Raw genomic sequence first — 15573 nt, 5'->3', positions numbered from 1 at the left:
TTAAAGGCGTGTACCACCATCCCCAGAACTCCCTTAAGATATTGACAACTGAACTAACCCCAGTAGTGCCATCCAATCCCTCAGCATAATTTTGGGAGCTGTAGCAGCGGTGGGCTCCCTAGTTGCCCAGAGTGAGCCGGACTAGCAATTTGAGGGCCCAGAAAGCAGTAACATCTGACCTATGCAGAAACTAAATATATCCAACATGCCAGGGACTCTGTTTACCCACCTACCTTGCTCGGTGATGGTCCCTTGGGTTGAGGGGGGTGTCCCAAAACCCAAGGGCTGTGAAGTTTCTCCTCGATATACTTCTAAACTCTGGATATGAGCATGTATCCATTCATGTTCATGTGTGTGAAGAGGTACTTCTACATAGTGGAACCTGTTATCACATTTGCCTATTCATGTTACGCACACATTCTCGAACACGCATGCATGCACATGTGCACACACGCACATATCAGACAGGGCCTGAATTGGTTTTGCGGCAGAAATAAAAAAGTAAATCCAAGTCAAGACATCTGCTGACCTTGGGCTGCTCTGCCGTACAACCAGTCATTCCGACTGTTGTCAGACACATACATGTGTCTCCCCAACCACCTACATCAGGGTAAGCTACAAACCTCAGAATGTACCTCAAAGGCCCCTTGCAACAGAGCACAGCAGACACACTGCTGGTAAGGGACACTGGGTGCAAATCAGGGACAAGAGCCCCAGCTACCCTCATTGACTGTGTTCCTCCTTCTCCCTATCAAGGGATACAGTCTAATTCAGAGAAGGGCAGAGAGGAGAGGCCAGAGAACAGGGGCTGAAGGTGTCAGGTGTCAGTTTCTCTCAAAGTATCAGGCCAGCATTGGCTTGTCTGGGTTAGATCCCTTTGGGAAGGGACAGTGTTGGGACTCTGCTTCAGGCTGTTCCCAGGCAAACATTCAGCTGAGACAGAGCCAAGCAAGGTTTGATACGGCAATGAGCAGGCAGTGGGTGCGAGCGGCAGAGATTTATTAAGTGAGTGTGATCATAGCAGGAAGGAGTGGGGTCCTGTCACCCCAAAAAGTGGCAGGGTAGGTGGTGGGCAGAGCTCAAGCAGGAGGAAAAAGCTGATTCTGCTCTTTAGGGCCACAGCCATCAAGCAAGGGAGTCAGAGGCCCTGATCCAGTGCCTACGTCACTGTCCATGGATGCTTCCAGGGCAGTGTTTGCATAGTGACCAGCTGAGTGCCCTTGACCAAACCAAGGACCCCATAGTATGCAGAGGGGCCCAGCCTCTATCCTGGGACTCCTCCAGAAAAAGGGAAATTGAAGGCATTGGTGGGCCCCCCACATACGGGACCACTGGACCTATCAGAGGCCCAGCCCAAGGAGTGAAGCTTGGGGGCAGGGCAGGGAGGAAATCTACGTGGGCCTCCGCAGCAGCAGGCAGAGCTGGGATCAGGATGGTCCTTGAGCGTCCACAGAAAAAAGACGCACACAAAGTCAGAATGAGGTTGTTGTAGAAAATCCTCTCAGTAACAAAGAACATTGGGCACAGGGTGGAAAGTACCAGTTGCTTTAGGTACTGGCTCTGGCCCAGGTAAACCCGACAGTGCCCCTGGAGGAGGCAGGGATGGATTTGAGCCCTCAGGCACAAGGTCCCAAGTGGCCAGCCACGAGGCTTTGGGACGCCAGCGTCCAGGCTGGGTGGAAGACCTGGGCCAAAGCTCCACCTCCCAGCACCATCAAAGCCCAACCCAGATGCTGGGGTCACTGAGCAAGGTACTCAGGGTGATTCCCTGGGTGGGCTGCCACTCCTGCCAGGGAAGGTGCTGGTGGCCGGCCACCAGCCCTCGGCTGGAGGAAGGGCTCTGGGAGTATGTAGGAAGGACCTAGCTAGCAGGCCAGTGTTTGGGGCAGTAAACATAGGGGCACAAGTTGAAATAGGCCCTGAGGGCAGTGGGGCACAGGGTGACATGGACCTCAAGAGTGGTTTGTGCCATGAACAGCCCAGGTCCCTGAAGGAAGGACCACCTGAAGACAGGTTTCCCCTAGGTAAAATGAGGGGCACCAGACGATGCAGCACCCACAAATGTGGGTCTTAAAGATGTAGTGCTTGGGTTCCTATCCTCTGGCTGAGCATCCGAGCAGCCAGAAGGAGGGAAAAGCAAGAGAGTGAGGACTCCAGGAACACCAGGGTACTGGGCTGCTGGGATGGGCCCACAGTTGTCACAGGCAGGGCTGTGGCTAGAGAAGGGGCTAGGGTCTTCAGGGACATGCAAGATTTCTGGGCCGGGTAGGCTGGGGTCGGGAAAGGGATCCCTCAGCTGCCCGGCCTGTCAGGTCCTAGCTTTCCTCCAGGTGGAGGCCAATGAACTCCTGGATGCACCTGCGGTACTGCAGCTCGGTAGGACTGCTGCCTGGCAGGGGGCCTGGCTGACCAGGGGGTGCCTCAGCTTCTCTCATCTCCTCAGCCATGCGGGCCAGGCGAAGCCTGGGGGTGGGGAACAGTGTAAGTAAGGTGATTCTGCCCCGACACAGTCTCTGTCTCTTTTCAAGTGACTGTGCCCCCCGCCCCCCAGGACCCTGCCCAACTCACAGTGTGACAATGTCAGCATTCGCTGCTTGAACTGCGATGGTCAGTGGGTCCTGCTGCTCCTGGTCCAGGGCATGCTGGTCAGCCCCCCGCTTCAGGAATAGACAGACCTGGCTGGGGTGGGGTAGGGTGGAAGAGCTTATTGAAATGGGTTGAAGGTGAGGGGGCAGTAGCACAAGAGAGACCCAAAGAACTCACCCAGTACGGCCCAAGAGTGTAGCATGGTGCAATGGTGCCCGGCCAAGGCTGTCTCTTTGGTTCACATCAGCTCCGTTTTGCAGGAGGAACTCACAGACAATCAAGGAACCCTGGAGATGCAGGGAAATCAGACTGAACTAGGAAAGGACACTGTGGTAGGGCCTATGCATCCTGACCTCCTGCCATGAGCACCCCCAAACAGGATCAACCCTGATCTCTATCTAGAACAATAAAAAAATGCAGTCTTGTTCTTCAGACGAGTCCTGCCCGTGCTCACCCCTAGCACAGCCTGCACCAGTGGTGTCTTGCCCTCATCTGCCGTGTCAGCCCAGTTGACTTCAGCTCCATGGGCCAGTGCTGCAGCCAGTGCCGGCAGATCACGGGTACGTGCTGCTTGATGTGCCAGTAGCCCGGGATGCAGCTCACGTACATCTGCCAAGCTCCAGGCCTCCACTTCTCCATCTACCTCACTGCTGGACTCCTCGGACTCAGCACCCTCTGTGGGAGGGTGAAGGATAGGGAGCTGAAACCCTCAGGGGTGCTGGGATGGTGTTTTATATGCAGGCAGAGAGACACACACCCACCTTCCTCGGTGACACTGTCCACCACAGAGCCTGTCCCGAAGGCAAGAACATCCGAACTGCCATCAGAGCTACCTCCTAGACCACTGTCGCTGCTTAGACCTGGAGGACCACAGGAAAGGGAATCCTTAGCGTTGGAGGGTCCCAGAACACTGGAGGAAAAGCTGAAGCCCCAACCACCCTTTATCAGATTCTCCCCTTCAGGGGTGGGACTAGCCCTTACTAGGAAACACCTGCCTAGGCTGAAAGGAAAGTAGAGAAAACCAAGCAATAACTCAGAGGGGCAGAGGAAGCCCGTCCTGTCCAGTGTAACCCAGAGTGCTCCCTCCCTTTGGATTTTAAAGCTAGGTCTTTACCCAGGCAGCAGGGTTGGCACTACAGCGCCCTCTGCTGTCAACCTCATTATCGAAGGCACATGTGATTGCTACACACACACACACCTATATGCACATAAACCACACTTCATACATCAAATTTCCTTTTCCTGAGAAAGGGTCTTACAAATGTACCCAGGATGGCCTCAGATTCATGTGGCACAGGACGGCCTTGAATCCATTACAGTCCTCCTGTCTCAACCTCTGAGTGTTGAGGTTTTAGGTGTAACCCGTCATGCTTGGCTTCCACACATTATTGACAGTTGTGTGCTCAACCCCAAATTAGTGATCAAGATAACTCTAGCCTGGTGATTCTCGACATTCCTAATGCTGAGGCCCTTTAATACAGTCCCTCATGTTGTGGTGACTGACCCCTCCCACCTATAAGATCATTTCACTGCTACTTCATAACTGTAATTTTGCTACTGTTATGGATCATAAAATGCAAATATCTGATATGCAGGATATCTGATGTGGGACCTCAAAGGAGTCGAGAACCACAAGGTGAGAACTTCTGCTTTTGCCCTTTGGATGTTTTCCCAGTCTTGACCCTCTGTGGCATCACCACCCTGTCCCCGTCTCTTCAAGTTCTTGAGGAAGTGTCATCCACATTTGTACAGGGGGGCACAACTGTTCCTCTCATGTTACTTTGGCTGAGGGTGGGATAGAGCCTTTGGGGAACACAGAGCATGGGAAGGGAAGCTCTCCCAGCACTCACTGCGTGGACCAGCCCCAGCAGCCCCTGCATCAAAATAGGAGAAGAGGGAGTCCAGCTCATCAGGGCAGAAGAGGGAGTCTCGGCGGAACTTGCGCTCCATAGTGCCAGCTGCAAGGGACAGGGCATACGTTCAGATGGTGAAACTGAGTCTTGGCACTGGGGAATGCCTCACGTCATGCTGAGACGGACAGAGCTCCAGGGCGCCCCTGTGAAGCCCTGCCTCCAGCGTACCCAACCCCACCATAACACTGAGTGTTGGTGGCTCTTTCCAGGGCTGCACTGAGCCTGTCCCCAAACCTGCCCAGGTACATGAGCTCAGATGCAGCTGCTGGCAGCCCTCCCACCTGAGGACAAAGCAGCGACGGAGGGCAAGACGGGCTCAAGCCGGACCTTGCGGCGGGTGGTGGGGGCGTGGGGGGAGCTGTGAGGGCGCTGGCACTTCTGTGCCCTCCAGCGTCTTGGGGGTTCCCGGACTGGTGCAGAAGTCAACTTCCGGAGGAACTTCTTTTCAACGTATTTGTCCTTGATCCACGCCTCTTTGTCCTGCCTGGACCAGAGGTGAACATGAGACTGCATCCACAGGCTGGGACTCCCATGGCCAAGCTGGCTGTCCTCAACCTCACCTGGAACTACTGGCTGTGGGTTTTCTAATGCCTGGGCCCTCACACTGGGCCTCATAGATCTGGTTCATGGTGTTATTTCCAAGCTCACACATCAGCTGTGGGGCACAGTGTATGTGAGTGTTAGTCCAAGTTCAAAGACCTAAATCCCACCCTAGACTCCTTGGGGCTCCAGTGGGCTTCATCTTCAAGAGCCCTTCACACACCTTTAGCAGCTCTGGCTCCCAGGAATCCAGTGTAAGCGATCGTACCTTAGAGCAGTGGACACCCAAGCTCCTAGACAGAAAGAGGAGAGAAATGGACCAAAGTGTGGCTCGATCCAGAGCCGTCGGCCAGCCCTGTCCAGCCAGAGTCAAGGAGGGCTACCTGTGGATGCCTGAGCACTCAATACAGAGCAGCACACCCAGGTTGATGCTGGCCCAGCGGGGATCTGGCTGGCCACAGTCGCCACACTGGCTGTTACCAGCCACACTCTGCACTCGCTGCAGCACGCTCTCGCCCTTGACTCCACGCTCCCGAGAGTCCGTGGTGGAATCAATGCTGCTTGTTGATGGTGATGCTGTGCGGTCCAGCCTCTGGTGGATGGTGCGAAGAGCCACTCAGCCCTTCAGGAGCTTGTCTCAACTCCCCAGAAGATCCCCGGTTAGAAGGGTCAGCTCAGGCTAGGGCCCCTCAAACACAAATCTGCATGCATGTACACATGCAAACACTGCACATACACGCATGCACAAACCGCCTGCACAAGCACGAACGTGGCCTACGGGAGCTGTTTCTGATGTACATATACACATGTGGAAGCAGAGAAGCAGTGCACCTCACTGTAGCAGCTATCTGGACTCTCCCGGTAGGCAGAGGCAATGCTAGCCTGCACAGCTTGAACCCAAGCCTGTCGCAGCTTCTCCGAGTCAGCCTGCAGCATACAGCTCCTGCAGGGAGGGGCTGGTCAGCTTGGGTAAGCAAGGATTTCCCCAACCCTTCCTGGGGCTAGGCCTCCTCACTTGGTAGGTGACACAACTTCAAAGCAGAACCTCCGTTCGATGTCCTCACATGGCTTCACAGAGCATAGGCGTAGGTCATCTACCACCACAGTCAGTGCATCCTGTGGGCAGTACAAGCTCACCACTCTCATATCCATTTTCCCCTTTATCTTAGTCTCGGGCAGTGTGCCTCTAACTCCCTACCCCGCTGACCTTTTGGACTCGGTGCCTGTCTGTGTCCTCAGCCCTGTGCCAATATCCACTAAGCAGCCTGACCCACAGTCTGGGTGAGGTCTGCCAGAAAGTGATCCTGCCCCCCGTAATACCTTGAGTTTTTTCTGGTAGACCAGCTGGCTGTTCTGAATGGAGAACCATCGTCTGAGTAGGGAAAATGGGAGATGAGACAGGAGGTCAGGCAGAGCTGGCTCCACATCCACTCTGCCCTCTGCCCTGTCTGAGCTAAGCCCTTACCGGTTCCAGGTCTTGAAGGCATTGCTGGCTCTCTTAAAGAGATAGCCCTCCATTACCACGCCACTTGGTGCATCCACATCAAACTCCACTTTTGGTTCATCGTAGGAAAAGTCCTAAGGAAGACAGAGCTGGCCTTTGGAGGACCTTGGAGGACCCCATCCCCTCCCAGGCTCAACCCAAACAAAAGCTAAGGTGAGGCACATGCTCAGGGAACCTCTGCCCACCACGACAATCTTCCTGACCAAGCAAGGCCCTTTGTCCAAAGACACTATGGGAAGATGCCTTGTGTTCACAGCTGGTCCCGGGCACCCCATCCCCCACTACTAAGCTTGTAGGAACAAGCAGGCTATGATCAGGAAGGAAGCTGCACTCCCTGCCCCCCGCCCGCCATTCTAAGTGTTTCATGCATTTTGCCAGCTGGACCTTCTCCAGCTGCCTGACAGAGCTCCATTCAGAAGCCAGAGAGCTTTGGGTGTCCTGTGTGTCCTGCTGTCTGACAGGCCGGGCCAGTAGAAGGAAGACCTTATCACCTGCTCTCAGCCTGAGCAGGGGAAAGACGGCACAGCTGCCACCATTCCTATAGGGGCCTGGCTAGATTCATCTTGCTGATGCCAACAAGGAGCTGGCCTACAGGTTCTTCCCAAAATGCATCAGGAGCGCTGGGGTAGGGAGGTGTCCTCGGTGCTGAAACACCCCAGAAAGAGGGGACCCTGAATAGCCCCATGTGTATAACCCAGAGTTCAGCTCTCTTACCTGCAGGAGTGTCTGAGACCCAAGCAAGCAGGAGGGAAAAAAGAAAGAGAGAACCAGTGAATAATGACCCTGCTCCCAAACACCGCAAGGTTCTTTTATCCCACTGCAGTTAATCTCTGCTCTGGGGGACGATAGTTAGGACCAATGTCCAGCAGTTGAGCAAAGGCCCCAGAAAAAGCCCGCAACTAGTCTCAACCTGTGGGTCGTGACTTCTTTGGGAGTTGCATATCAGATATCTTGCATATCAGGTATCTATATTATAGCTTATATTATATTTAAATTACAATTCATAACAAAATTACAGTTGTGAAGTAGCAACGAAATAATTTCACCACAACGTGAAGCACTGTATTAAAGGGCTGCAGCATTGGGAAGGCTGAGAACCACTGCTCTAAGGAGTGAGGTCTCAGGTCCCAGCTCCAGCGCTTCCATTTATCAAGCTCACTATCCTGATGCCCTTAAAGACGGGCCCCTCCCTCTGCTGCGGTAGAGCAGATTCAGCTGGCAGTTGTCACAAGGCCTAATAGGTAGTAAGTGGACAGTCTTGGGAATAAGGGCAGGGTTTGTGAACGTGTCTACTGGTGCCCCAGATCAGAGGTGTGGAGTGATGATGACGACGATGGAGTAATGGCCTTTAATGACATTCTCCCATTGCTCTCCCAGGGCCTCACCCGTTGCTGGATGGCAGCATGCTTGCGCTCCATCTCACGTTTTTCCACTGCAGAGTCAATCACAAGCTGGTCCAACTGTGGGGAGGGCATCACAGGGAGGCAGTAGACCCCTTCCCAAGACCTTAATCAGGAGCCCCCACTGAAGGCTCAGCCACTGAGCCACTCCTGTAGGCTCACCTCAGCTGCCAGCTTCTTCATGTAGGGGTCCAGCTGATGTAGAAGGCTGTATCCCTGCTGGAAGAAGCTGTACTGGGCATGCATGAAGGACAGCATCTGCAGGTGAGAGTAGAGCCCGAGTAAGGCCCAGATCCTATTGCTCAGACAATGCCCATGGGTATGTCTCCACACAAGCACTCACAGAATCTAAGATCTCAAACTTCTTCTTGGCCTGGAGGACATTGATCTGCCAGAAGAAGAGCAAACGGGTCAGGTGTCAGGGCCCAGAAGCCCATACATTCCCCTAATTCACTTGGACCGCTTGTAGTTCCCAAACCCCAGGTAGGTTTTAGGTCTCTGCATGGTATCGTAGGAAAAGTCATAAGGAAGATGGAGCTGGGTGATTGATTCACAGCCTTTCCTCTTGTCTCATCTGAACGAAACCAGGAACTCTTATCCTTGCCTCTATCCCTAGAGGCCTCCTGTATAAGATCGAAGCCTCCATCTTCCTACTGACTACCCTACCTCCAGGCTTTGCTGGGTGTCATCCCTACCCACTGGAGAAGTCACATCTCTACTGCTCCACGGCTAACCTGCAGCACATAGTCCAGGGCCAAGTGGCGAAAGCACTTCCGGGTGAGAGTGAGGGCGCCTGTGGCCTCCTCTACTTCATGGGGCCGGTGCCTTGGGGCTTGGGCATTCCTCACCAAGGACAGCTCCATGTCCTCTCGCACTTTGTCAAACTGCTTCTTTGTCTCTTTGAACTTCCGCACATCCCTGCATGTCAGCCAACATAGATGCCAAGAATCAGAGGTCAGAAGAGGAGAGCATAGTATTGTTTTAGACATCCTGGGCTCTCTCACTTTCTCTCTTACCGCATATCCCCCAATGGTTCCTGAGCAGGGTCTTTTTCCTTATCTCCTCCTGGACTCTACCAAACATTTTCTTCCCTCTTCCCTGCTCTATGACTCACCAGCCTGTCTAGTGTAGACCCCGGCTCATGTACTCAAATGTCAGCCTGCATCTCCTCTAGGGTACGGGAATAAACTACAACTCCACCTTGGCCTGTCTCGTCAATCTCCCTATCTTTGCCCATGTTGGCTGAACCTCCTGTCAGAGGGCAAAGGCCTCTCACAGCTTGAATCCTTGGCCAAGGACCTGCTACCCTTCTTGTCCAGAAGATGGGACGTGGAATTCAGCTTTCACCATGGCACTTGGCTATGGGGCTAGGGGCTTCTGGGTCTGGTCACTTACTCTTTGACGAAGTTGTGGAGCTGCTGCCGCACCGATCTCTGGGCCTGGTCAAACAGGATCTGGGATAGAGGCAGGGTGGAGGTTATTGGGGTCACTACTAACAGGACTCCAAAGACAAAGTCCCATCACCTACCAGGTGAGAACTGGGATCCCTGCCCATCTCTTCCCGGGCCCCAGCTCTCTACAGAGAACACTAAGTGGAGCCTGCCATGTACCAGGGTGGCCTCTTGGGGACCAAAGGTAACAACTGTAGCCCATCTTCACACCTAGTTCTCAGCCAGTCTAGAGACAGACCAATGTGATGGCAAGCAGGCTTCTAAACTACACCTTTGATATCTGCATGGGTGGCACATATGGGCTGCCTCAAGGCTGATTACCAGCAACAAGAACTCATAGCAGAGAGTTCCCATAGGGCCTAGCCTGGAGGAGGTGGTCACTGATTGGAACCCCTGATGAACTAACATGGTTCCACATCACCCCCCCCCACACACACAGTGACACATGGAGGGGAGCTGAGCCAGGTCAGGGGTGGATAGACAAACAGGCAGCTGCCAGGATGAACCACCCCAAGCTGTTTCATTTCTGAGATTCCCCTAGTGTGGCCAAATGAAGACTCCTTGTTTAGTCTGGGATGCTGGTTCCCAGGCCATGACCCTATCGCACTGAGACTTGGCATGTCCTACGTGTCTGCTCACATCAACACTGGGGCCTTGCAAGGCAACCACACCCTGCCTGGATGGCAGTGAGTCTGTCATCCAGAAACAAGTTGGCCTGGGATGGAAAGTTCTGCCTGACTTGGGGTGAAGAAGACACTTCCAAGGTTTCCTCACCCCAAGGAATTGCTGCTTTCACGTAGGAGCTGTGTGCTTGCTGCCTTAGGATACAGTCTGGCCACCGCTGGGGACATGGCACCATCCCCCCCACCCTACCCCCTGCCCCGAAACATCCCTCACACTAACCCATAGACTTGAGGTTGTTACCATTTCTATATATTAAAGGAGCAGAACATGGCCTCTCTCACTCATGGCCACCATGAGTAACTGGGACCCAGGTCTAGCACTTTGGAGCTTCCCAGAGCCCATCAGGCAGGCTGAATCCTACCTAAGAGCCAGTCAGCTCTGCTCTCATCTTTAGAGCCTTCAAGATACACGGCACATTCTCAAATGGAAGCAGAAACCCCGCATGCCCCATGGGGCTTACCGTGTGATAGTTGACCATCTCCTGTAGGCTGTCTCCAAACCTCTGCAGACATTCCTGAAGAAAAGCAAGGGGAGGTCACACGGGGGTGAGCAGTGGGGCTCAGGGCATACGAGCCATGTAGGTAGTGTCTCCTTCAAGTCCCTAAAGACTCCTCCCTGCCCCCAGGTTAGGGTTAGATGTACTGAGCAGAGCAGAGTGCAGGCCTCCCAATGCTCATGATCTATACACCCTTTAGGGGGCTTTCTCCCTTCCCCCACCACACCACACTGGCGCCTCACCGAAATGACGGTGTCACCCTGGCACTGCTGAGACAGGTCTCGGACACCACTCACAAAGAGCCTGTTGGTGGTAACGTAGGCTTTGCCAGCTTCGATCATGCCACTGCACAGTTTGACCAGCTACACGGGGGGATAGAGTGGACAAAATGAGGACCTGACAGTTTCTCCAAGCTGATAACTCAGATCTGCCACAAAGCCAGGTAGGCCAGAGAGGATACACTTTCAGCCAGGGGCAGCCAGAATTTAACTCAGGCCCATTAACATCCAGACATAGTTGCCCCTCTTCAGGGCTGGGGACAGACTATATAGCATCTACAAGGTCTTCAGAGGATCATCTAGAAGGAGAGGTTGGCTATCCCTGTCACACTATGCATAGCAAGCACAGCAGCTGCTTCCCATTCAATAGGACACAGGCATCTCAGACATAGGCAGATAAACCTGGAGTCATCCCATAGTTCCAGACTGGGCTCGGAGTGAACAGAGTAAAGTTGGGCCCTCTATGTACCACCATGTTTGTTTCTTACCTTGTCCAGTTTAGCCTCGATCTCAACCACATCTGTTTCTACCTCATCGATAGTTGCCCTGCAACAAGAACTGGGTGGTTAGATCAGCTGGAATTTCACGTCCTGTTGCATCTCCCAGGGCTTTTGTTGTCAGAAGGAGGCTCCAGGAAACTGAGGCTGAGAGCAGTAAACACCCTCCCTGCCTGACCGACATAACTGGAACCCAGGTCTAGCACTTTGGAGCTACCCAGAGCCCATCAGGCAGGCTGAAGCCACCTAGTCTTGCCACATAGGCTATCCAATGATATCACGCATGCATGTGCGCGCACGCGCACACACACACACACACACACACACACACACACACACACACACACACACTACAGTGTAGCTAATGCCCCATGAAACAAGGTTAAACAAGTCCTTATTTCCTAACCATAATAATGCTGAAGTCTCATGATGTGGTGTTGGTGCCCGTGACAGTCCTCGCTGGGGCTCAAAGTTGAATTTCGACCCCATCTGGACAGCCCTTCCTTACTGGAAAAAGCCTGTCCCTTACTTCTTTGCTCCAAGCTAGGTAACCCTAAAGCAGTTGGTGATGAACCGTCAGCTAAGGGACAATGCCTCAAACCCCATCTCCCTCAACCTCAAGACTCCATATAGCTCAGTCCAGCCAGAAGAGATGGGTCAGGTCTCCTCAGAGCCCATTCCCAAAAATTCCAGACTGATAAAGAAGATGCCCTGGGGAGAGAGGAGTTAATGATGACATCACCAAGAGAAGCCTGGGAGAATCCCCGGAAGCCAAAGGCAGATGGATCAGGCACGTGACTGCACCCCCCAACTCCAACTTGGGAACAGGAAATAAGAAATAAGGGCAGGCTCCCAGCAGTCCCCCACCTCATAAAATCAGCTCAGCTGGTGAGCTAGGCCCATGTGGCCTACATGGGAAGAGGTACCTTGGGAACATAATAGGCCAAAGGTTTAGACAGACCTCTAGGAATGAGTCTTATGCTGGCTGGGGGTTGGGTATCAGAAGGGAAGCCAACTAGTTCTGGCAGTTCCTCACCCCTTTCTGCCCTACTCTTTAGAAAGGAAAGGAGAAAGACCTGTTCTAGAGCTTCTCCTGGGTAAAGGACTTGAGAAGCATAGGGGACACAGTTTCATTTAGGACCTGGGGCTGAAATGGCCAAGCTGCCCTAGTCACAAACCCTCAAAGGTCCTGTCCGTCAGCCTCATCCCTTCTTAAGGACTAAGGCACCATGAGTCCTAAAGCAGACAAGGATAGAGCTGCAGCCATTGGCAGCCATGCCTTTGAAGGATGCTGTACAGCCTGTCTGGCTTGGGAAAAAAAAAAAAAGGCCTTTATCTATGAGCCTAACACAGGCCACCACAGGAGGCTCTGTTCCAGGACTCTGGCCACTATGAGAGCCAAAAGTTCCAGAACACAGATGTAGCTATCTGACTAGGAGAGACCAATTCAGGGCTTCCCCAAGCAGGCCTGACAGCCCAGACAGCTGCATGGAGAGCTGCAGCTGGCCAGGGAGCCAGAAACTGGGAGGGGCTGCACCAGGAGCTGGCATTTGTATTCATAGAGACAGGGGAACATAGTGGGCACTTAGTAAAAGCTCAAAGGGGCCAGCGTTCTGTCCTAGGAGTCTCTCAGCATTCCCTTCCTCAGCCAGGACCTGAGGCATCCCCTTCTGCCCTATGTCTGGTTTTTTTTTTTTTTTTTTTTTTTTTTTTTTGCCAGACAGGGACTTCCTCAGCAGCTTGGAGGTTGGGGAGGAGCCCCCTCACCAAAGCCATGACTCAGCGCTTGAAGCCCCACCCAGGGAAGGGCTTGCAGCCAAGGCTGGGCTGGCTTCTCTTCCGGGGCTCCCCTGCACCCCCACCCACAGCTTCAGGGACTATGAGACATTCCTAAGGCTGTCACAAGCCCTTATCCTAGGCCAAGAGTCCCAAAGCAAAACTACCAGGTTAGGGTCTAGGCTCCACCTCACTTCCACATCCTTCATACAGCCCCACCCTGCCCTACCTAAAGGTTCTTGGCCAGAAAGACCAAGTTATAACCCCAGTAACACCTTAAAGTAGACAAAGTACTCTTCGAACCCATCAAACCACAGCCCACCCAAAACCACGGAGCCAGGTTCCATAACCCCAAGACCAATGTCCAGAGAGTCATCCTCAGCCCCTACTCCAGCACTCCACTCCCCGACACCAAAAGAAACAACGTTAAGCCTAAGCAGCTGCCACACCTACTGCAGCCCCACAAGTCCAACTGGCTGGCTGTGGCAAAGAAGGCCCAGAGGTGAATGGATCTCTGCTTAGGCCCAAACCCCTATACAGGGCAGGGTAGAGCCAGGGCTTCGAAGAAAGTGGTCAGGGCAAAGATGAGAGTGCTTTAACTGGGTCCCAGTTCCATTCCTTGGCCATGATTCCTACCAAGCTTGGATGAAGAACTGTGGGGTAACAGAGGCTCTCAGATCACTCCTCTCAATAGAAAACAGAAGAGCATAGCTGACTGCCTCAAGCCCCCTGCCTATAGTCAGTGGACACTCTTGGCAAACTACAACACTCCAAGGTATTTCTTGCTGACTGTCTTGCAAGGTGGTGTTGCCAAGAGCTGGACTGCTGAGGTAGGCCCTCAGAAACCCAGCATTCATGTACATATTGGTCAAGCACACATGTGCCAAGGCATGATACATGCCTATACACAAACATGCATACATGTATTAGCACAGGGCGTACGGACATGTGTTCCAGGGACACAGTGCACACATGTGCATGCTAAAACACACACACCTGCATACATCAACATGTGTCTAGTAGCGTGACAAACATGGCTCATGAATCCACAGAGATGTAGCACATGTACACACGTGTCCATCCACACTAGGTTATGTGCATGCATCATGCACACCAACCCAGTGTTGCAGATCACCCACACATTCAAGTGCGCCGCCTGGCACCTACTCAAAGGAAGAGCAGAGTGGCAGAACATGTTCCCCTGTGTACAGGCATATACAGAGGGGGCCTCATGAAGGTACACAATTTCAAGTGACACACAGGAGGGACTCCATTACTGTCTGCCAAATGTCACCCAATGAAACAGATGTATATCTGTGTGGCCATGTGATTCACACAGATGTGCATGACTGTATTCCAGGAACAATAAAAGAAACAAACCCATAGGTGAATAAGGCCCATAATACCCTGCCACCTAAACACGACTTCCTCATCCCCACAGCCTCTACATCTCCAGGTTCCTGGGTCACTTATACCTCCGTTAACTCTCACTAAGGTGTCCATCTCGGGCCTTAATGGCTCCAGCTGGTTGCACCCATACACTGCTCTGGACATACGGATCAAGATAGAGATCAAGCAGGGTGCCAGACAATCCTAGTCAGAATTGGACTACAGGGCCAAGGAGGAGCTCAGTACTTGTGGCACACTAAAGCATACACACAAAGAAGGGTGGACAGTTCTAGAGATGGCACCGAACGCAAATGCCCAGTGACACACAGCTGCCCAAGGCAATCTGAGCACTCACCCCCGCGCGCGAGGTGATCAGTACAGGGGCGTCTTTTGTTCCGGTCCCCCGAGGCCGGAGGCGGAGCTGCGCAGCTAGGGGACCGCGACTCCGGCTCCAGCCGGTTTGTTCGTGCCAGGTCTTCTGCTCCGTCCAGGTGGACTTGGAGCGGTCACCATGCTGGACACCCCTTGCCCGCCTCCGGCACAAAGGCGGCTCCCCATCCCCGCCCGCGCCCTAACCCAGGCCCGCAGCACACCTGAAGCGCGGCGAGTCCTTGATGCATTCCTCGAACTCTACCGTCATGGCTGCGGTGAGCGGTGCTCACTGTACCGAGGACCAAGGCGCGTCGAGCGGCATCCCCGGCCGGTAGACCGTCCGTCGCGCCCGCGCTGTGCTGCGCTCCGCGCCCGCCCGCCTGCCCGCCTCGGTATGAGGCCGGCGCGCCGCGGCCCCGCCCCGCCTGTCACCGCTGGGGAGCGTCGCCAAAGTCAGCCGCCGCCAGCACCACCCGCTGTCACCTCCGGGGAGCGTCGCTAAAAGCGCCGCTGCATTCCCTAGCCTGTCACTGCCCTCTGTCCTCAGCCACCGGGGTTGGGAGCAGGGCCGGCAGCCGCAGTTGGGCTTCGGAGTGGTTTGGCTGGGCCGCGGGAAAGGGAAGGGCACGGCTCTCCCACTTCAGGCATCCCTGCCGCTGTTAAACTCAGGGAGTTTACAAAAACTAC

At 53.8% G+C, this 15573-nt stretch overlaps 1 protein-coding gene across 1 annotated transcript; it reads right to left on the bottom strand.

Moving 5' to 3' along the window:
• Nucleotides 1–982: 982 nt before the first annotated feature.
• On the bottom strand, nucleotides 983–15308 carry Acap3 (ArfGAP with coiled-coil, ankyrin repeat and PH domains 3). The gene is given in 24 exon segments (NM_001395748.1): nucleotides 983–2463; nucleotides 2569–2679; nucleotides 2764–2873; nucleotides 3041–3261; nucleotides 3348–3446; nucleotides 4437–4544; nucleotides 4781–4983; nucleotides 5060–5154; nucleotides 5263–5332; nucleotides 5423–5631; nucleotides 5871–5982; nucleotides 6055–6155; nucleotides 6360–6411; nucleotides 6505–6617; nucleotides 7258–7269; nucleotides 7929–8003; nucleotides 8106–8201; nucleotides 8287–8331; nucleotides 8678–8861; nucleotides 9339–9397; nucleotides 10539–10592; nucleotides 10817–10936; nucleotides 11341–11398; nucleotides 15108–15308. Coding segments are annotated over 24 exon segments (2502 nt in total). The 5' UTR covers nucleotides 15155–15308; the 3' UTR covers nucleotides 983–2315.
• Between the last annotated feature and the right edge of the window lie 265 nt (nucleotides 15309–15573).

This window comes from Rattus norvegicus, chromosome 5 (assembly GCF_021556685.1).
Source record: "Rattus norvegicus strain SHRSP/BbbUtx chromosome 5, alternate assembly SHRSP_T2T, whole genome shotgun sequence".
Classification (NCBI taxonomy): Eukaryota; Metazoa; Chordata; class Mammalia; order Rodentia; family Muridae; genus Rattus; species Rattus norvegicus.
The sequence above is the reverse complement of the archived record's forward strand: the minus strand, read 5'-3'. Positions and strand labels throughout refer to the sequence as shown.